A 23627-nucleotide genomic window follows, 5' to 3' on the forward strand; every position below is an offset into this window, starting at 1 on the left:
GCACTTCCTGCCTCCTCCACATGATGCGTGACCTTACCAATGAGCTTAGGTCATCCCTCTCAATAGAGCACATCACCGAGATGTACGAACAATTGTAGTTAAAAATATATAAGTATTGTTTTGTTTCTCAAAATAATCAATGGTTTGTGTTCAGAAGAACTTTATTTGTCGACTGGAGTCATGTGGATTATTTTGATGCACCCTAAATATGCATTTTGGACTGTCAAAAAATGGAGGAGATTCACTTGCATTGTTTAGAGGAGGAGGCCTGAAATGAAATCCTAAAAGTTTTGATGAAGAATGAAACTCAGATACATCTTGGATGGCCTGAGGGTGAGTAAATTATCAGCAAATTTTCATTTTTGGGTGAACTATTCCTTTAAGAAAGGTGAACTGCAAAATAATGTACACCCATCTAGTAACCCTAGAGATTAAAAGAAAGGGTGAATTCTGCTTTTATTTTATTTTATTCTTTATTGATTTGATGTCCAACATGTCTAATCTAGTGGGCAGTTTAAATAAACATTTGCCATTATACGGCTGCAAGTGGGCTTCCCGTTATTCTCAGTGCTTGGACTGATTTTATTAGCTCAAAGTCCCTTTACGCGTTATTACCTAGGTTACGATCAAGCAGCGCTATGTGGGATTTGCAGTCTTTTAACCACGAGTTTCTCGTTGCAAAGCGCAACTGACTAAGACATTGAAAACTACAACCCCCATGATGCAGTGCGCAGGAGGCACGTGAACGCCGTACGATTCACGCAGTGCTTCCTGAATAACGCTGCAGATGCTCTAGTCTAGAAAACATTACGCCGTTTATCTACTTTTCATAACTAATTCGTTTGTGGTGTATCAGAATGGAAATGCACCACATTATTTTGATTTCTTTCTTCATCATGGGAACAATGGCGGGGAAGTACTCAAAAGAAATGAATGAACAAAAGGCATCTGATAAAGGGAACAATCAGGTGGAATTTAGGATTGCCAAACTTAATCAGGTTTGGGAAAAGGCAATAAGGGTAAGTAAAGTGGCAAATGATTTAACGGTTACTCTTTAACAAGTCTAATTTTTTTTTTTTTTTTTTAAATATTGGTCAGTTTCAATTGGGTAATATTAGCAAGTGTTTTTAGATGTAGCTGCTGCAGACTACATTTGTCTGGTTGTCCTTATCAATGTGTTTGCGTCTTATACTAGCATTTTATTATTACTCAGTTCTTATTTCATGTTCTTTTGGCATTATTTGTGACTGTCTATTATTTATTCCTTCTTATTTAGATGCAGCTCGCTCCGGTGCGGCTGTCAGAACTACACAGTGACCTGAAGATCCAGGAGAAAGATGAACTTCAGTGGAAAAAGCTGAAAGCAGAAGGCTTGGACGAGGATGGAGAGAGAGAAGCCAAGCTGAGACGCAATTTTAGTAGTAGGATTACTGTTTTCTTTTGGTTGGGACAAATGAACATGGTTTCTAACGTATGGCATTAAACTGTATTTAATGGAAAGCTATGAGTGAGCAAGTATGCTGATTATTTCAACAGGGTTATCTTTAAAGCTGACTGGATACTGCAGAATCTGCATAATAGGATAGCTGAAAAGTAATATGACAACCTCATCTGTAATGGGAAAATTGTATCATCTTTATGATGTGAAGCTAAATGGTAACTAAAAATGACTTTAATGTACATGGTACAAATAGAGAACTTCGTGTGCTTGCTTGCGCAGTTATTCTGGCAAAGTATGGAATGGATGGGAAAAAAGACACTCGGACATTGGACAGCAACAGATTGAAAGATCATGATGTTAAAGAGGGAGATACATTTGATGACCCCAGATTGGACAAGCTGTGGAACAAGGTGAGCTACATTTGTCCAGAGTTATCGATGTGAGCAACTACTGGAGTTTGAATGTTTCGCGTTAAAGTTGTTGAATGTTTGTTACTCATTAGCAGGTTAACAAGCACAACACTTTCGCTCATAGCTAACTTAGCTTAAATATTCTCTATAACCTTTGATCATCAGGCCAAAACGTCTGGAAAGTTCTCTGAAGAGGAACTCCAAAGCCTGCAGAGAGAATTCCAGCACCACAAAGACAAGATCAATGAGTACAACATTGTCATGGATACTGTCAGCCGGACCGAAGGTAAAAGTTTGGTGGTTCCAAGACAATAGAGTGCAACAATAGGGTTCCAGAAGTAACAATCCCCTTCATTTTCTCTATAAAGAAATGTATTGTTTTTTTTAGTTTTTTTTTTAGCAATAACATACAACTCTACTGCAAAATTATCAGTTTCTCAGGATTTACTATTTATAGGTATGTGTTTGAGTAAAATGAACATCTTTGTTTTATTCTATAAAGTACTGACCACATTTCTCCCAAATTCCAAATAAAAATATTGTCATTTAGAGCATTTATTTGCAGAAAATGACAACTGGTCAAAATAACAAAAAAGATGCATTGTTTTTAGACATCGAATAATGCAATGAAAACATTCATATTCATTTTTTAACAACACGATACTAATGTTTTAACTTGAGAAGGGTTCAGAAATCGATATTTGGAGGAATAACCCTGATTTTCAATCACAGCTTTCATGCATCTTGGCATGCTCTCTACCAGTCTTTCACATTGCTGTTGGGTGACTTTATGCCAATCCTTGCACAAAAATTCAAGCAGCTCGGCTTTGTTTGATGACTTGTGGCCATCCATCTTCCTCTTGACTATACCTTGATTGACCTGGCTGTGTGGCATGGAGCATTGTTGATTTGGGGAACATTGTTAGAGCAGAAGGAAGGAAGTTTTCTACCAGGATAACATTGTACGTGGCTTGATTCATGCGTCCTTCATGAAGACGAATCTGCCTGATTCCAGCCTTGCTGAAGTACCCCAGATCATCAACAAAACGTCTCTTATAACTCACTTTACTGCTGAATACAGATTTACTAACCATTCACTGCTTGTGTTAGTCTGGACTATTTACAGCTTTACATCACATTATTTTATCACCAAATCTTGTATGCCTGATAATATAAGTATTGGGAAGCAGCAGTGTGCCGACATGGTTCAGTTTTCAGTTATTCCATTTTTTGATTGTGTGCTTCACATAATCTGGGACGTAGTGTATATTTATCAATGTCTGTCTGGAGTGAGTGCTTTTAGTGGATTTTGTAAACCGCTTGCATGTTTTCATTCTTTAATTTATGGTAAATACAGTTCCACACGTGTAATGGCAGGAGGGCGTTTGCTCTGTAAAGATGTTAGCCTATCAGAACACTTTAAAGCTGTACTACGGGTAAAACAGTGCGTTTCAGACAGAGGGCTAAACACAGGGAAGAGAAAGGTCATGTAATACTGCATTATGACTGTTCTTGTGCAAGAAAACTTTACTAACATAAGTGGACCACAAGGAAAAAATTCAAATAAAATAAAAATTCATGACATGACCCCTTTAATAAAAATTGCATTTTCAAACACTGTTTTGCTTAAAAAAAATAAAATAATAAAATAAAAATATTGTGATTCATCTCAGAGATGGTTTGTTTTTTTCAAGGCTAAAAACTCTTTATTGAAGATTTTCAGTGAAATTCCAGAATAAAAATGTCATTACCAAGGCTGCTGGAAAAAAAAAAATGCTAATAACATCAGGACCAAAATTAGTACTCAAGGTAAGGGGTAAAAAAAAAAAAAAAATTGATCCCTATTTCTGATTGGTATCTTTGTCAATGTGAGTGACAGTTTCCGTACGAGACTTTGCATAATGCTTTAAGGTTGGCCTTTTATAAATCTTTTTTCAGTAATTAAGCAAGGGACTGTAAATCTAAATCTTAACCTCATCTTCTTTGCCTTGAAATTTCAGAACCAGATGACCAAATCTCTTTGTTGCACTGTCTTTTTTCTCAGAGATCCATAAGAACATAATCAGTCCACTGGAGAGTGAAGGGAAGGAACATGTTCTCCATCAGAAACATTCAGATCTGAAGCAGAGAATGAGAGACCTTAACCAGGGCTTTGAACGGCTCCGCAAGATCACCCATGAAGGTTACAGTGCTGAGAGTGGTGCGTACCTTTGCTAAGAGTGAACCTACGTTTCATAAATTAATTACCTTATGATTTTCTGATATATGTTTGTTAGGATGGAAGATGAAAGAGCTTATCTCTCTCTTTCATGTCTTTTCCTATGGTAGAATTTAAGGAGCCACGAGTCATAGAGCTTTGGGAGATGGCAAAAAGATCTAATCTTACTGAGGACGAACTTATCTCTCTTAAAGTAAGCTTGGCCTATATTTGATGTGTATGCAAAAACAAACACAGTACTGCACATTATGTGGTCTACACCAGAGAAAAGTCTGGAATTTATTGTTTCTTTATGATCTTAAAAACCCTTTGATCTGAAGGCTTAGAAAAATAATTTGTATGTTTTTTTTTTTTCTTCTATGGATGTGTTGGACAAGATAGTAAAGGAAATTGTATTTGAATAGTTTATTCTCAATACATTGGCATGACTAGCTGGTTGACCTGCAGTCTCAGTTTTTTTTAATCTTTCATTTAGGAGGAACTTAGACACTTTGAAACAAAGGTGGAAAAGCACCAGCACTATCAAGAGCAGCTGGAACTGTCACATCAGAAACTGAAACATGTGGAAGCCCTGGGAGATGAAGAACACATCATGAGAAATAAAGAAAAATACAACACTCTTGCTGAAAAAGCACGAGAAATGGGATACAAGGTAGAGGCGCTAACTGGGTTTTAGAATACCAGTACTCACATTTACACATTTCTTGGTGATTTAGCATTTGGAGGATTTTTATATTTTCATCTCAATAGTTCCGTATTTCTTTTGAGAAAATAATAAATGTTTATTCATATCATTTTTATAAATAGTTATGAGAAAACTACATGTCATGCAGTATCTGTTTTGTTTAAAAACTTTACTAATGGTGTGTCACACTGTTCTTTTTTTTTAGATGAAGAAACACTTGCAGGACTTGATGAATAAGATTTCCCGAAATGGATTGCAACACAATGAACTCTGAATTCCATTTTCTTGCCAACATGACAACACTACTAAAAGTTATAATTATTCAGATGTCGCATATGCAGTTTCCCTTCTAAAATGTTTTCCAACATTAATGATTTATGGGTTATGAAAACTAGAGCATTATTGTACATTTATTTTACAGTTTCAATTAGGAAGTTGGGCTATTTGGTAGTTCTTGGTACTGATTATCTTTTTTTCTCATTTTTTTCTTTGAAGAGTAGTGATCGGTTCTGCTTTTACTGCTCATTTTCCATTTCAAGTTTGTAAATTATTACAAGCTGATGTTAGATGTACAGTGTTATTGCTAAAATCATTAACATTATATTAATTGTGGCCAAATTTATGTTGCTGAATTTTTGTGCGGTATATTTAATAATCTTGATAAACCTACCAAACACACACTGAAGCATGTGGAGCATCCTGCAGACATGTAGGTGCAAAATAATTTAACATTTCAGCATTCCATTGTGTCCCCACAACACCACAGCATAATGTATGAATTTTAACTTAAACTTTCATTGCAGTAATTCGCTTGCAAACATTGCATTCTTTTTAGGGTGCAAATTCAGGACAATACCCCTTCATGAAAGATGGTTCTGTCCCTGCACAGATTCGACTTAATAGAAATGTAACCTTTTTAAACAGCTAAACTTTTCACATCTGGACAAGAAAAAAAAAAAAAAAAAAAAGATGTGCTTCAATGGACAAATCTAAAAGGGCTGGACAAGAAAGGAGACACAACTTTAATGGTCAGACTTGGCATGGTGGACCTTGAGTCGGCTATTATTCTGTATGAATCACTAAGTAGCATTAGGTATCTCCTTGGAATCTACCTGGTGATCTATATGAAGGACAGTAGTTGGAACTGCATCAACACTGTTAACTTTTTTTTTCTTCTCAAATTTCCAACATTTAAGCATTTTGAGATTTGTCACAAAAATTATAATATAAATTGCAAACCAATTGTTTAGGCGAAGTACTGTTGTTACTTCTAACAGAAGTTTGCGGTTTAAAACACTTGCAATGGCTTTGTAAGTTCATATTCATACAAATCCAACATGCTAATGAATGTTTGTGTCTTCTGCTAGCTTACATTTATGTAGTTGATCATGGTATTGAAACATTTCATGGACAACCATGGTTAATGATGTTAGATGATCACTTTTTATTACTGCTGTAATATTCAATATAGAAATGTCAGAAAATAATATTTGAGGAAATACAACTTCTTATGAAATGTGTAAATGTACAGTGCAAAATTGGTCACTAATAGAATTATATATTTACAGTTGTCAACAGTCAAAGAAGTTGTCTGGTACCTGTTTTCAGATTTAAAAACATTCTAATTCCACGCAAATATTGAACATGGAAACCAAAACATTCATCCACAAAGTTGCACAAAGAATACAATGCAAAAATAAATGTAGCAATTAGTCATTAATGCATTATTTTGTAAGATAACTGTATAGAGTTGTTCAGCCGTGATGTCTATTTGTAGGCGAACATGGAAGTCTAATTCGCCATGGGTTCCCTCAGGATTTTCCTATGGGTTTTTATAATGGGGTTTTTCAACTTGCGAGTACAATAAGGTCTGTGGTAAACATTTACTTTACGATATGTGGATGTTTTGTTAAATTACATACTTTCATACCTCAAATGTGAATTTTGAATCTGCTGTTTTTTTTTTGTTTGTTATTTTTAAGTATACAATTCAATTCGGCTTCAAAATTCACATTTGAGGTATGAAACGTGTAATTTATGTTTTAGAACAAAACATCCATGTATCGTCAAGTAATGTTTTCCACAGACCTTATTTTACTCACAAGTTGAATAACCCCATTATAAAAACCCATAGGAAAATCCTGAGGGAACCCATGAATGAGCAAATTCTCTTCTGGGTTTTTGGACTACAACCAGAACAGTTCTATATAATGTACATAGAGTGGGATTTAAAAGTCTGTGACCACATTAAAAAAGCTAGAATTGTAGACACTAAGCTTTAGGATTTTGAAAAAAAAAAAAAAAAGAACAAAGAAAAGTTATGTAAATTACAATATTTATTCTGCACTATTTCTAGAGATCAATGAATGTAAGCAGATTTGTAACTGTTAACTTCTTTGCACAAAAGGTCAGATTACTTGGTTTTGGGACATTCTTAAATCATGCTGAAATAAAATGGATCATCATGTTCTGCACAAATTGTGGAATTCATATCAGCCTTAATAAATCTGTAATGACATTTTTTTTATAACATTAGAAGAGAATGCAAAACAGAAGTACTAGTGGTCTCAGACTTTTGGACCCCACTGTATGCATATTTGTATTGCCACGAGAGTGTTCAGGTGAGCGTGCCTTTTCTCTTCTGCTCTAGTTCCTGTAGTCTCTCCTCACGACCCTGTGCATGCTGGGCTCCGACTCGCTGCGCCGTCTCGGTAGCACTGATATCAATGTGGGCATATTTAGTGCTGGAGCCGGATGCTGATCACACATACAAAATGAAAACAATGGATTTTATTGTATTTTCTTTATTTAAATGTGCAGGCAAGTAATCATCTTAATATTTTAGAATAATCTCAATACAGCTGCGATAGTAATTTGTTTTCACAACCAGAAAAGCCAAAACTACAGATCATATTGGTGATTATTTAGAAATTAAGATATTTTTGTAACCATGATGTAGCGGTTAATAAATGTTCCATATTTGCTGGTGGTGCTTGTGTACTCTCATTACATACACCTCTTCACTATATAACTGTAATAATAAAAAAGTTTGGACTACAAAGTGCTCAACTGAGAAACCTCTCTGGAGAATCGTGATGTTGAGTGTCTTGTACAAGGGCACAATGGTAATAACTCATGGATTGTCCCATGCGGGATTTGACCCTTCAGCCTTACGGTTATCAGCTCAGACCTTTATCCATGCCACTTGAATGGCTCATTTTGTACCAAATCCAAATCCAGATATGTATGGATACACATTAGATGTCATAATAGTCCCATAGCCTATAATTTAAGGATCGGAAGTATAAACATGACAAGAATACAATGTACCTCTGACAGTGTGGCTTGACTCCTGATGGTCCTGCAGATCCAACTCCATGTAATGCAGCTGTTGTTTAGACGTAGGACTGATAGGTATATTCACATAGTTAACAGAATCACTTTGAAGTTTGTCAATAACTGTCAGTCCAGTCTCCCCAGGGCAGGCGAGCATGCTTCCTGTAAGGCGGCAACCCAAACATGATTCATATACAGTAACCAATGAAAATGAATGAATGAAATGCCATGATCAGATTGTAATAAAGTAGGGGCATCTCATTTACCATACTCTCCAGATCTGAACCGTGGCCACCTGGATGCATCAGTCAAGAATGCCATTTGCTCATAATTGCCTTTTGGATCTGCTGAGCATGACAAAACACCAAGCATAAATCATAAGAAAGACATTCCTTATTTACAATCTGAGCACACTCTCAGTTTGAACTTGATTTATGCTCCAAAATGTAAAATCGTTAACATATCAGCTGAAAACAATCTCTGACTTAAGATGTTACACACAAATGGAAATATCCAGTGACAATGAAATGTTGCTATTTCTCCTCCTGGTTACTATGTTAGGCACTAACATGTCAATGCTGAGACCAGAATAATTATTAAAAAAAAAAAAATGTATCAGTACAGACAAGGTCTGCTTGAAAACCTTCAAAATACTCAGGGAAGAGGGAGTATTGAAACACCACCCATATATCATTACTTGACAAAATAAAGAGTAGCAATTCTAACTGAGGGCAACTTGTCTGCAGTAGTGGTTCTAGCTTGTGTGGTGCCCTGGGCGAAACCCCCTTCAGTGTGTGTGTGTGTGGGGGGGGGGGGGGGGTATGCTGGGGGTTGTTGGAGATGAGATGGCTGGTGGACTTCAGGGCACAAACTTGTTTGTATGGGCGCCTCGTGCCACCCCGGTTGGCTGCCATGTCGCACATGTGTAAATCCACCCCTGCATGTCTGCAGAGGCCTATACCATCATTATCGCTTCAAAACCAAATGGCTGTACAATGCTCACCGTCAGTCTCATGGAAAGGGTTCCGCTGCTCAGAACTGCTTCTCATCTCACACCTGCTCCTCTCCTTCACCTGCAAGAAACACACCAACTGATTCAGAAATCCCAAAGTAACAGCAGACTTGTTTAAAGCTGTATTTTTTTTCTTTAAAATGACTGAGGCCTCTTAAAATGTCAATAATATAAAAACTTTTAACTGAACTACAATATTGTAAAATCATGGTGAAGAGTGGATCTTGAGTCTAAGTTGAGGATCAATACATTTTGAGTATTCTAAATATTGCCTTATCCATTGAGCAATTGCTGTGCTAACCACAGAATAGTGACCAAGCAGCAGTGAGTGGTGCTTCCCACCAGCATGTGTTAATCATACAAACATTTCATTTAATGAAAAACTTGATTTACTTGGTTTACTTGATTCAGTTAGGTTCCCTCTACCTGAAACATTTTAGTTGAAATGACATGGTAATTTTAATTTAAGAAAACTCATTTCAAACATGTGGAACCACTGTCCATGAATGTATCAAGTTATTTTTTTCAGTGTATATAATAGGCCTATGTTGTGATATGGACCAAGGCAGCTACAAGGAGAATCACACAGAGGAAGGAATGGCGTTCCAAAAATATGTTTAATCCATCAGAGGTGCAAAATGTGCAAATAAATAGTGTTTAAAAGCAATCATAAAAACAAGGTTACATAAAAATAAATAAATAAACAGTAGAGTAAATTGCGATCAAGTAGCACTAACAGTCTTGTCCATGTGCTCCAAACAATTGTTGTCCATTTTGTCCATCCCCCTAGTGGCAGGTGGGATAAATAAAGAAATTGCCTGCCTTTTCTATTTGGACCTTACCATTATCTTAAATAAAATTAACCCTCACCTTCCCATTCCATCTAACATTGAATAAATACATAAGAACAAGAGATATGTGAGAGTTAAAAACAAAACTACTAAATAGGACAGACAAAACATTTGCACATTAAAACCCCAATAAATATTGAAAAATGGTGAGTAAAATAAAACAATTCCTTTGAACACATTAAAATTGCGTGATGAAGACCAGTTTGCTGGCTCTCCATCACAATTTTATACTACAAAAAAAATAATACTTCTCTATAAGAAAACCTGACTTGTGTGATAATGCAACTACAAGTCAAATCAAGTAATTTTTATTTGTATAGTGCTTTTCCCAACAAACATCGTTTCAAAGCAGCTTTATAGGAAATTATGCTATAACATAAAAAAAACCTGCAATGTCTTAGAGTCATCGTTGTGCGTCAGGTGATAGGTTTGTAGTGGAAGTGGAATTTATCTATAGAGATAAAAAACAAAGGTTTAAAATTGAATCTAAAAGGAAAAAATAAAATGTTAACAGCTATTTGCACTTATTAAGTACAATACACCACAGATTAACAGAATATCATATTTGTGACATTGAACTACTTATTTTCGGCTATTGATGTTGTTATTTATACTTCAAAATTAAATTATATTTTGAAATGAGACTAACAATGACTGCCTAAATTTAGTGTGGGCTATGTCCACCACAAGTGTAGTTTGTTTCATGCTTGTGGCTGCAATAAACAACTTACATTTAATTTCATGAATTGCACTTCTTTCTTTTCAACTTTGACTGAAATTTTGCCACAAGTTACAACTATTCTACACATGTATTGAAAGTGTGAGCCACTGCTTTGAGTGTGAAGTGCTTTTCAGAATGAAATATTGATTGCACAGAATGGGGAAACACTGAGTTTATTCTTTGTTGCTGTTTTTATGCACTATTATTGCATTCTCATATCAACAAAGAGCTAGTGGCGAGATGACAAACACATTTAAATTCACTCCGCAAAGCCGTTCTGCACCCCCCCACTGATGCACCAGTGTGATGACTGGGCATGTTCCAGAGAAACAGACTGCTGGAACATTCGGCAGATATGTGCTGGAACGCTGGATTCCATGATTAGAGGAGCGTATAACGAAAGACTGATGCTCAATCAACACAACCCTGATCTGTGTTACAAAGGTTTGATATATTTGTTGTTGCTTTTTGAAAGTTTTTGGTACAGCGGTAAAGTTCCAGTCAAAATATAAAGAACAGTATGTCCATAATATAGGCATAGACTTGGGGCACCTCCACAATAGACATCTTCAGTCTGTAGTCCTAAAACCCAGAAGACAATTAGCATTTGACAAGAATTAACAAGTTGCTAATAAGAATACTAATTACCACGAGGATGTTAATGTGCTTGGCAAATCTGACACCATTGCAGCAGTTCTGTGGCAATATACTAACAATTGGCAATTATGTTGTAAGTCTCTTCATATGAGATTTTTAAGGTTAATGCTACAAAACCTACCTCTCTACACTAAACTTTAAACCAAACCGATAGTGTCATAAAAAACAAATGTGACATGAAAAACACAGTTGCTGAAGCAATCACATCATTTTGTGGTTTTTCAAAGACACTTTGGGTTCATGGGTCGACTCGGATGCTCTTCAGGACTCGCAAACTTTAAAATGTATCACTTTCCAAGTCAGTGCTAAAGTAAAACTGTTTCAATGTCATAAACTGCTGTTTTACTCGTGATTCACGTGAAAGGGAATGAAAGTCCTTGTTGTTGTAGTGCCTCTAGTGTTTTATCATAAACTGCTAAAATCCATAGGAAATTCCTGAGGGAACCCATGGTGAAAATGAATTATCTTTCTGAGTTTGGCATACACACTGATGTCATGACTGAACAGCTCTATGTTTGGAAGGGAGCGCATTCCACATCACCAGCCACCAGCCAATAATGTGTGTCTTTTCATTTAATCAACACTTAAAAATAATTAACATGAGTTTCTAGTAAATTAAGCATTCTTCCCACTGGCAGTCCAATTCCCGTCTGCTATCTGTCTGTGCCTCTTACTAGAGGACACACATGGTGAGGGATACTATTCACTTTAATGCAACAATAAAAACATGCAGCTCTGAAATATGCACTCTTTGTATTGCCCCAAAAGGTCACTGTGTGATATTTCGATCTTCTAATGGTCACATTTCTTCTTGTCATCTGAATTCGCAGGTCAGAGTTCACCAAAAGTTCTTTGCATTAGCTTGCGTTTCTGGTTTTCAGAGTTCGGATGCGTTTGAATGGAAATTAATGGACCGTGAAGTATAGTGTGACTGCAATTTAGACACTCTGAAAATTTTTTTATTCCAATCCATCCCTGACAACCGAGATTCTCTAACGTAAATATTCACGAAATAGCATTTAATAAATAACATATTCTTAATGCTGTATAGGCGACCCTAATTGACAGCCTTTTTCTTAATACGTAGTGAAGTCAATAATCATTTAGGTCTAGTGACACAAATCATGAGCAGTATGTACCCCCAAAGTTCAAATAAAGCCTAAACTACTGGTCTATATAATACCTTGAAATAAGATCCATTTCTGAGAAATATCGGTGCTATTAGGTTTGAAGAAAACAAATTGGTTTGTGATTAATCAGTTGCACTGGGCTGCATTATCTGATGAGCAATTTCTTTATAAGAATTGTTTATTAAGATTACTTCTTACTATAACATATGGAGGGTACCCGGTTATTTATAATCATCAAGCATCAGCTCACAGAAAGACACAAAGAGAAATAAAAGCAACAAGAAAAAAAAATCTTGTACCTTTCCTCCCCCACAGTCAGCACAGATGGTTAGCTGTGGTTGTGGCACAGTGAAGCCTTCAGGGGGAGCCGTTCCTTCCCCACACCAGTTGACTCTCACTGAGACAGTTTGTTTGGAATTGGCATTTGCTGGTATGTCCTCTTGTGTAAAAGCTCCACATTCAGGCCTCCGTTCCTGGCCTGCAGCATTAAAAGACTGCTCCAGAATGGAGGTGTGGTGGTGTTGTAGACGACGAGGTATATCGTAATGCTGCAGAGCTGGATTAGGTACCTCGTACTGGATGGCCTGCATTTCGGCAGGCTCTATGAGAGGGCTCACACATGACCCGTGCTCGGGTATGATGGGAATTGTCCGTATTGGAGTGTTGATAAGGGATTTTGAGTTTTGAGAATTGGGGTTTTGAGGGAGGCTTATCAAGGATCCTAACTCATCAGTCTCTCCATGCCCAATATCCATGCTACCAGTGTAAGATGAGAAGCTTCCAGAATAGGAGGAGTGGCTCCCTGTGGCGATACCACTGTCAGTTGAGCCCTGGCGCCCCGCCTCTTGAAGGCCTCTAGGTTGAGGTGGTTTGGATGGGGGCCGGAGTCCACCCACCACTGCTCCATATAGACGTTCGTCACTGGATGTTCTGACAGAACAGGCTGTACTCTTGGATCCCGCAGCCCCTAACGATGATGATGTAGGCTCTACAGTGGTGGGATGTCTGACTGGCTCGGGCCATATTGCCAGGCGGCTGCCCAGGCTGTTATCAGAGTGGCTGGTCTCAGAGGAGGAGCTGGAGATGCTCCTATCATCTCCTGCCAAAGAGGCCCCATAACTGAAGGTGGAGGCTGACAATGACAGAGAGGGGGAAGAATTAACATATGATTGACATGTGAAATGTAAATTCTGGAATAAGGTCTGGTGTTAAAGGGTTCATATAATGAGTAATCTAATTTCTCCTTAATCTTTTGAGATAGTAGAGATAGAAAATGCACTACAATATTTAGAATAGGGATGTCCCGATACCATTTGTTTAAGAACGAGTACTGATACTTTATTTCTGAACTCCATATTAACAGCTTATTTCAATTTTATCATCAAAATGGTGTATAAATAAATGAATTCATTAAAACTTTAATCAAATGAAAATATAACAATTCATTTTCAACATAATATTGTATTATTATTTTAGTTTTTAGTTTTTAAGTGCTTATATACAGAAACTCACAGCACAATCCAAAATAAAACATTGGAGTTATATTTCGTCAAATAAAGTGCTGCATAACACAGCATCACAGACGTTAGATACTGCTTAAGTATAATACAATTACTACTGATTTATTTTTAGTAGTAGTAGTAGTAGTAGTATTACAGTGAATATTACATAACTTTACTGTAGTGATACATTCCTAACATATTGTTTCCTATAAATGTACCTTTAATTTTAACAGAGCTTTTATTTTGTAGTGTTTCTGTGTTGTTTTGACCAAGGAGCTCTGACGTTTGACAGCAGCTTCTCACTCTGGAAAAGCCGGTCATTGCATGACTCAAAGTGATTATTAAACCGCAAAAGGCTGCTATTTAATGAATTAATGATGTACTCTGTATGTGCCTCGTGCTACAACTTGAATCTGAACTCTGTTTACTGTCATCTGCTACAAACAGAGGGCATAATGTTCATGACGGTGTTTTCCCTGTATGAGCCTTGGAGGAGCCTTAAAAGGTATGAGCAGCTGGCGTCAGCACAACACTGTCTCCACACATTCAGAAGCGCTCACATGTGAATTACATGCAAACTATATATTTATCACATTAAATCACAGCTTTTGCGGTTAAATAATCTCACTAGGACATAATGCGATTTTAATTTGTGGGCTGAATGTTTACATAATGACATTCGTACATCAGATGGTATCGGTTTTTTGTATCAGAGCATTTTTATGAGTACGAGTACCAGTACATGAGCACAGTATCAGACCCGATACTGGTATTGGGACATCCCTAATTTAGAACTCAAAAATTCACATGTATTCAAACTAAGCTGTGGTTGCGGTGGTATATATATATATATATATATATATATATATATATATATATATATATATATATATATATATTTTTTTTTTTTTTTTTTTGGAAAATAAGACAAAAATATTCAATAAGAAAATCGTTTTTTGCAGTGTTCTGTTTTTGGCACAACAAACTTTACTAACATTATAAAATGGTGCAACTGCATAAAAACGAATTACGATTGGGAATTCAAATTTAAAATAAAAATGTTCAATGTGTACAGTATATTTCATGTATGCCTTAAATTACCTGCACTACTGTGTTGACTACATATCGACAGCATACTGAGTCGTTTCTCTAGTTCACAGGCTTCCTGGTTGATTCTGTCCTCTACGGACGATGGGTTAGCAGTGGGGTCTACGGAAACAGAAACTCATCAGATTAGAATGTATCTAATGCAGTTACACATTAATCACTCTCGACTCAACCTATGTCCTCATAAACACACACTCAAAATATAAACATGCACTTGACAGCCATAATTTGTCTCTGTGTATTAAGTCATATATAATCCATCACTGTTGAATCACTATCTCTGCGAAGAGAATTACAGGAGCAAGTGACCACATTTATCAATCTCTACTGGCACTTCACAGTCACTGCCCCCCCCACCCCCAGTAATAATTTATCACACAAGCACTCATGCGCATTTGTACCCACACACACAGTTGGGGAGCAATGGGAACTTTGAGACTTCTTTTTGAATATGGTTGGTGATCACTCTTTCTTGCAATAGAATAAACCAGAACACTGAGCACAAATTGTTCAAATGAGACAATAAACCAGTCTGGAGAGAACAAATACATAAAAGGCTCATAAAAAAGACAGAAAGAGTACAAACAAAGGAAAGAACAGCAGAATATGGAGGGACAGAGACAATTTAGTGGCAGATATTTTTGGCACAGCAGAACCGTATTAGCATGAAAATTCATTTGCATGCAGGTCTAAAGTAGTGCAATGGACTACAAAAAGACTCCAGAAATATTTTTGCCATAATTTTGCCAAAATTATTTCTGTGTAGTTGTTCAAAAGAGAAATTAAAATATCTTTACCCAATTTGGAAAAGCTTTGTCTATTATCCTTAATCATGTACTTTTTTAAGGCCATGGTGCACAACATTAATTGGGAAAAATGATTCCAATCAGAACTAAATTCCATAGATCACCTCTGTAAATGAGTCTATGTAAATGAGTAGTCATTTAGCATACACTTTTATCCAAAGCAACACAGTACACTTATTACATGGATAATGCCCCTGGAATGACCTGGGGTTAATTGTCTTGGGCAAAATAAGGATGGATCATTGATCAACCTTTGTGGGATTTGAACTCACAACTTTTCAATCCCCAGCCTACTGTAGCTCTTTAACTATACCACTTCTGTGGTTGCATTTTGCTTATCAGTAAGCACTAATTTGACAAATATAATGCCTAATACGTTTTGCTGTTCAGGGTAAACATGTTAACATTTATACACACAAATGTGAGTCATTGACATATAAGGATGTTCAAGATGATAAATGAGAAATCTTTAAAAAATCTAGTTTAAAACAAGTATCATGTTTGTAGAAATGAAATATTTGTGTCCATGTTGGTTTCATACATTTTAGAAAAACATTTATAGCATTTTCTACAAAAAAAATAAAAAAATAAAAAATATTTAATTACTGTAGAAATGCCAAGTTGTCTGACCATCAAGTACAAGGTATTGTTTTCTTTGCTCATTTTTGAATTGGCCGCAGAAAAAAATATGTACATCAAAATGACAAACTCAGAATTTATTTATTTATTTATTTTAAATGAAGACACAAGTTTGTTAAGTTTAGCAAGCAGAATTTTTCCACATTCATTTATCATCCAGGTCTTCTGCTGCACAATTAGACGGGGCCTTTGTTTGCTCAAGCTTGTTTGAGACAGGTCAAGACTGCAAGCAGGCCAATCTAGCTCCTGCACTCTCGGCTTACGTAGCCATGCACTTGTAATCGGGGAAGTGAGTGGTTTGGTGTTGTGCTGCTGGAAAACCACTTCTGAATGCACGTGGTCTCAAACCCCTCAGATATCATTGTCTTAAAAACCATCATGCAAATGTAATGGATAACATGACATGGGCTCTGGAATACTTCGGTAAACCTTTGTCAGTATACACCATTCGCCGCTGCATCCACAGATGCAAGTTAAGGCATCTTAACTAAGCAAAGCAGAAGCCTTACATCAACACTGTCCAGAAGCGCCACCAGCTTCTCTGGGTTTGGTCTTATCTGAGATGGAAAGTAAAGCAGTGGAATTGTGTTTTGTGGTCTGACAAGTCAACATTTCAAATAGTTTTTGGAATAAAAAAAAGCAGTCTGGCTCTCCATGCCAAAGAGGAAAAGGACCATCCAAAAGCCAGTGTCTGTCATGGTATGGGGGTGTGTCAATGCCCATGGTTTACTTACACATCTGTGAGGGCACCGTTAATGCAGAAAGTTATGTACACATTTTAGAGGAACATATGCTGCCATCCAGGCTCTGTCTTCAAATCATGTGTTGTTGTAGTGCTTTCAATAGAGCGCAACAGTGCCCGCCCACTTTTCAGCCATCTGGGTTCCGAAAGTATTTTTCCCATTCATTTTTTTGCATAGGGATTTCATAAAATCCTCCATAAGAGTTGTAAGCCATAAACCAATCCAACCAGCTCCGAGGTGAAGTACAACTTCACAAACTTTGTTTTAAGGCAAAAAAGTATTTGAAAATTGGACAATAAGATGAAGGTACAAGGCTGTGTACTTGCTGTCTTTTACAAAGGCATGAACTACAATCCAATGCAGCATTGTAAATGATGTAATTGAATAAAAAACGACGGGAATATATAAAACTATTGATTTTAGTTTTTTTTTTAGTTTTTTTTTCTTTTTTGTGATTACAATTTTTTATTGATTCATACATTAAACAAAGAAAAGAAAAACATATATTCACATAATCAACACTTAACTCTCACTATTACCCCTCCCCCTCCCAATCCCCAACCCCACTCTGTCCTTCAACAAACATTCCTGTGGTAACATATGAGTATACACACACAAACACACACACACACATACAAATATATAATAATCACACACCTTAATAACTATACCTCTCTCTCCACTGCCACTCCCCGAGAGCCCTCCAAGAATGCCAAAAATTTGCCCCTTTTATCCACAAACGAGTCCAAATTCCCCAGTCTTCTAGATGACCCTTCTTCAAAAGCCGCCACCCTCCCCATCTCCGAGCACCACTCCTGAAATGGGGGCACTCCAGCCAACTTCCATCTCCTTAAAACAATTTGTCTGGCGATCATGACACTGGTTACGACCCAATTTTTTATGTGTTTATTCCCTATATTGATGACCACCCCATCGCCTAAAATACAGAGTCTGGTGCTAAATGAAATTTGAGTGCCCAATACGTCACACATAAGATTTTAGTTTGTTGATTATAAGTAGAAACAATAGTTTTTACATTTATTGCAAGATATTGGAGCGGACGGACGCTCTGTGGCATGCTTCGCAGGCTTTGTTGGATTGGTAAAGCATTCTCTGGACCATGGCTAATGCAGTTGTTTACCAGGACTTCCCCTATCAAACATGATTTTTAAGCAATGAAGTTGAAATAACGCAGACTTATAGCTTCAACGGAAGCATATACCATCGATTAACAACCTCAGAGCTCATGGTAGGCCTGTCTTTAAAGGTTTTTTAATTATCGTTGAAAAACAATTAGTCTATGGAAAACATTATTGGGATTTTTACTTTTGGAATCAGACTGATGATATAACACAGGGTAAATATGATTTACAAATCACTCCTTTTTGTTTTTATTAGCATTTTCCATACTGCCCCAACTTTTTGCCCCAACAAAAATGCTTTATTGACATTTTCCAAACAAAGCCTTCCACAGTAGATAGAAATCCACTTAAATAACATAAATTCAAGTAACATAAACATTTCCCAAAGTCTAAGTGGGAGGCTGACTATTTGAAAGAACTAGTCCCCATAGGTTGCATATTTATTGCAATGTGCATTAAATCTCTTAAACCCTCATCCTCCACAATATTAATTGGCTGGCAGGCTGTGGCTATCCACTTTGGATATGGAATGCACATAATTTGTGTCAGGGTGTTAAGCGCCGCTTTTAACTCCACATGAAAAGCGCTGCAGACAACGGCCTGTTCGGGAACTACCCATACTACTCTTACTACTTCTGCCATATCTATGTATAGCAGAAAAATTAAAAGTAATAGTAGTATGGTAGGATGCTGTTCTGAACATGGCCAAAATCTTATACTGCTTTTAGAGCTGTCACTAACCACATAATGATACTTCATCCAAATTGTACAATAATCATTAGCTGATGCTTCGAAAGATCAGAGGCAAAGGGTTCAAAGTCTAAATTATTTGAAATGGGAGAACTCCCACAAGCTAGCCTGGCACAGCGGTCCCTCATCAGTGCCATGTATCGTGTGTTTGGCTTTTAGGTGATAAGTGTGATAGTTAAGCCTTTGCAGATCGGTCACACCAGTCTAGATCTGGAGGAGAGACATCGCCGGCTGGTGGGGGGGTAATGTCTGTATTGCGGCATGCCTGGGCATCATGCCAGTTCCTGTCTGTTAAAAGATGCTGCTCACCAGTAAGGGGTGAGTGTGACTTTGGTAGAGAATGCCCCCGCACAGCGCACTCTCCTCCCAGCTATGCGGCAGTGGAGAGAAACTACACACCAGTGCTCCATGTTTGTGGACTCTGGGGCTGAGGAGAACTTCATAGGCTCTGCCTTGGCCACCCAATAGGGTGTACCTGTCTCCAGTCTAGAGGTTCCCTTATTCGCCAAGGAAATCAGCAGCAAGCCATTTTGAAAAAAAAAAAAAAAAGAAAGTGTTTTGAGTACTGGGGTGATGCCCTTTAGGCTCACCAATGCCCTGGCTGTCTTCCAGGACTTTGTCAATGATGTGCTGCGTGATATGGCTATTCAGTTTGTGTTTGTGTTTCTGGATAATATACTGATCTTCTCCTAGTATCTCCAGGTACATATACATCATGTCTGCCAGGTCCTGCAAAGGCTGCTGGAGAACCAGCTTTATGTCAAGGCAGAGAAGTGTCAATTCCACACATTGCACCAATTCTGTTCCGTACTTAGGGATTGTAATTTCTGCGGGGGGAGGGGGGGTGGGGGAGTTATGTGTGGATCCGTCCAAGGTAAGAGCCATTTCTGGTTGGCCAACCCCGGACTCTCATAAGGCCCTACAGGGGTTCCCGGGGTTCGCTAACTTTTATCAGCACTAACTTCTTATCAGCTTGGTTTAAGAGAGCGATGAGGTTGGTTGCTGTCCCGGGCCGCTGTTCTCCAGTGGCGTCACACCTCCAGATTTGCCTGTTACCCGGGAGTCAGAAAGACAGTGGTACTAGTAGAGGTTCTGGTTGCCGAGTCTGGTGGAGGACGCCCGCCGGTTCTTGGGGGCCTATTCGGTTTGTGCTTACAGTAAGTCCTCTAATCGTCCCCCTGCTGGTCTCCTTGAACCCCTGCCTATCCCCTCCCACCCCTGGTCTCATATTGCCGTCAATTTTGTCTGTGGTCTTCCCCTTTCTAAGGGGAATACAGTGGTGCTGATGATCGTGGATAATTTTTCCAAGGCTGCCCACTTTATTCATCTTCCTAAATTGCCTTCGGCATGGGAGATAGCAGTTGCTATCGTGAAACACGTCATCTGTATTCATGGCCTCCCGGTCAACATAGTCTATTACAGGGGTCCGCAGTTTGTCTCCACTTCCGGAAGGAGTTTTGCCTGCATTTGGGGGCATCCGTTAGTCTTTCTTCTGGGTTTCACCCTCAGACTAACAGTCAGACCGAACGGGCAAACCAGGACCAGGAGTCTTTCTTCTGGGTTTCACCCTCAGACTAACAGTCAGATCGAACGGGCGAACCAGGACCTGGGTAGAATGTTCCAGTGTCTGGCTTTTCAGAATCCTACCTCCTGGAGCCAACAGCTCTCCTGGGTTGAGTATGCTTACAACTCTCTTCCATTGCCATCTACAGGGCTGTCCCCCATTCAGTGTTGTTTGGGTTACCAACCGCCTCTTTTTCCTTCTCAGAAGCTGGATGCCTCAGCCCCCTATGTCCAGTCATTTATCAGACTCTGCCGACAGACCTGGAGGTAGGCTAGGGGGCCTTTTCTGGGCTGGGAGTGCACTAAGGCCTGTGCCGATGTTCACCGTTCAACTCCTCCTACCTACATGGTAGGCCAGAAGGTTTGGCTTTCCATCCAGCACCTTCCCCTCAAGTTTCCGGCCCACAATCTTGCTTCCCACTTTGTTGGACCCTTTCCCATCACTAAAGTCCTTAGTCCTGTTTCTGTCAAGCTAAAATTACCCCACTCCCTTAACAGAGTTCACCTTGTCTTACATGTTGCCTGCATCCATCCCGTCATCTGCTCCACCCTTAAACCCTCTCCTCCTGCCTCCCCGGCTTGTTGATGGAGTCCCTGCCTACACAGTCCAGAGGCTGCTGAACAGTAGGAGGAGGGGCCATGGATTTTGTGGCTGATTAGTCTCACCTGTCTTGTTTAGTTAATTACTCTACCTCCCAATATAACTACCTTGTGTGTGTTGTCTTGTGCCAGATTGTCTTGTGCCTTCTAGCCAAGCAGTTGTGCTCCATTTTGTCGGTCTGTTTGTTGTATTCCAGTCTTATCTGTCTTATCTCCGTGCCCACCCCAATCTGTCAATGGATAACCAGCTTTCTGACAGATAGGCAGCAGCTAGTGAGACAGGGGAAACTCACATCCCGGACCCTCCCTATTAGCACTGGTGCTCCTCAGGGATGCGTTCTCTCTCCACTGCTCTTTTCCCTGTACACGAATGACTGCACTGCAAAAGACCCCATTGTCAAGCTCCTGAAGTTTGCAGATGACACCACGGTCATTGGCCTCATCTGCGTAAGTGATGAGTCTGCATACAGATGGGAGGTTGATCAGCTTGCTGTCTGGTGCGGTCAAAACAACCTTGAGCTGAACACGCTCAAAACAGTGGAAATGACAGTGGACTTCAGGAAAAATCATACCCCCCCGCCCCCGCCCCGCCACCATCCTGAATAGCACTGTGGCAGCAGTGGAGTCATTCAGGTTTCTGGGCTCTACCATCTCTCAGGACCTGAAGTGGGACTCCCACATAGACTCCATTGTGAAGAAGGCTCAGGATAGGTGTACTTCCTTCGCCAGCTGAGGAAGTTCAACCTGCCACAGGAGCTGCTGACACAGTTCTACTCGGCCATCATTGAGTCTGTTCTGTGTACATCTATAACTGTCTGGTTTGGTTTAGCCACCAAATCAGACAGAAGGAAACTACAATGGAGAGTCAGGACTGCTGAGAGGATTATTGGTGCCCATCTGCCCACCCTCAAAGACCTGTATGTCTCCAGAGTGAGGAAACGTGCAGGTAGAATCACTCTGGACCCCACACACCCTGCCCACTCCACTCTTTGAACCGTTGCCCTCTGGCTGGCGCTACAGAGCACTGAGCGCACAAGAACAGTTTTTACCCTCAGGCCATTTTCCTCATGAACAATTAAACTGCCTCAGGACTCCCCCATAGTGCAATAATGTAAATACATATCTCATGTACATATGTAAATTCACATATTTATTTCAATAACTGTCCATACCTCTACCTTGCACATACATTACCACTTGCACATGTACATATGCCATTCTGTGATATGTCCTATTATTTGTATGTATATTTATACTCTTACCTTTTTTATATTCTGTGTCTCACTGTAATATTCTGTGTGCACTTGTTTCTCCTATCACCAAAAGAAATCCTTGTGTACGTGAGAACACTTGGCAATAAAGCTCATTCTGATTCTGATTATCCATGTTTTAGTCTCACCATTTATTTTGTAAAAATGTAGTTCTGAATAACTTAATAGAGAAAAATAACAAAAATGAATGTCACGTCACTGACCAATGTACAAAAACAGAAATGTGATTTCTACTATCTTACAACCTTTCTGGCTATGTAGTGAGTCACTATAACAACACTTGTATTAAATTTAGCTATAAAACCAAAGTGAAAGTTTTAAGATGTGTTTTTTGTTTTAAGCTATGTTTTAAGCCATACAATCCTCCATATCCTTCTATCACATTATTAACTGTATGGCAGCTCTCCAAAGGTTTCTGTTCTCATAGCTCTTGTCAGCCTTCAACCTTGCAGCTAGACCATATAATTTTATTTCACTGTCGCTGGCTCACCAACTCAATGAAATTATTCTCTGTGTGTCAGTGTGGCTCATCGTGGTTTGATCTATAAAGCTATAAGTCATACTCATTAAGGTTTAATATACTATTATGCTTATGTGGTAAATCTATCTTGGACAGATCAGTAAACTAAATGAGAACCTTGCATTGATTTTTAGTACAATAATTCTGTATTAGGGTAGTAATAGGCTCCATTTCAATGATACTGTATGTACCATGTAAATGAAACAACTAATACTTATATTATTATCATCCTCCATCTACATGGAGCCATTGAGTGCCTAGATTTTAAAGATTATTGTCATTACAAAGTAGGACTCATTAAAGTTCAATAAACTAAATTAATGTGATTGACTATAGTACGCTACTATTAATAGATGTACAAAACATGATAGTGTCTATTCAATAAAATAACACCATAGCCTCTATAGCATTTCACAAAGTTGCTTTGTTAAATGAAAAGGAGTAATGTACAAGAATATTTTTTTCTATCACTAGTTTGATAGTATCCTTACTTCACTGTGACACTACATGTTGTTATAAATTC

The 23627-nt window shown here is 38.4% G+C and overlaps 2 protein-coding genes across 5 annotated transcripts in view; one reads left to right on the plus strand and one right to left on the minus strand.

Annotated features, from left to right (window-relative positions):
• Positions 1-749: 749 nt before the first annotated feature.
• On the plus strand, positions 750-6340 carry lrpap1 (low density lipoprotein receptor-related protein associated protein 1). The gene is made up of 8 exons (XM_051705431.1): positions 750-1019; positions 1277-1421; positions 1721-1851; positions 2017-2137; positions 3896-4051; positions 4180-4262; positions 4545-4721; positions 4960-6340. The coding sequence occupies exons 1-8, from the start codon at positions 858-860 to the stop codon at positions 5026-5028; spliced, it is 1044 nt and encodes a 347-aa protein (XP_051561391.1). The 5' UTR covers positions 750-857; the 3' UTR covers positions 5029-6340.
• Positions 6341-7038: 698 nt separating this feature from the next.
• The window catches only part of LOC127445373 (protein Dok-7-like), a 46834-nt gene continuing 30245 nt past the window's right edge, over positions 7039-23627 (minus strand). For 3 of the 4 annotated variants that reach the window (XM_051705413.1, XM_051705411.1, XM_051705414.1), the window contains 6 exons: positions 15065-15172; positions 12761-13593; positions 9094-9163; positions 8357-8437; positions 8085-8252; positions 7039-7511 (listed from right to left, as the gene is read on the minus strand). In XM_051705413.1, the coding sequence (XP_051561373.1) occupies positions 7372-7511; positions 8085-8252; positions 8357-8437; positions 9094-9163; positions 12761-13593; positions 15065-15172 (1400 nt within the window). In that variant the 3' untranslated portion in view covers positions 7039-7371. The remainder of the gene's footprint in view (positions 7512-8084; positions 8253-8356; positions 8438-9093; positions 9164-12760; positions 13594-15064; positions 15173-23627) is intronic. The other variant, XM_051705412.1, reaches the window with a different exon arrangement.

This window comes from Myxocyprinus asiaticus, chromosome 8 (assembly GCF_019703515.2).
Source record: "Myxocyprinus asiaticus isolate MX2 ecotype Aquarium Trade chromosome 8, UBuf_Myxa_2, whole genome shotgun sequence".
In the NCBI taxonomy this organism is placed as follows: Eukaryota; Metazoa; Chordata; class Actinopteri; order Cypriniformes; family Catostomidae; genus Myxocyprinus; species Myxocyprinus asiaticus.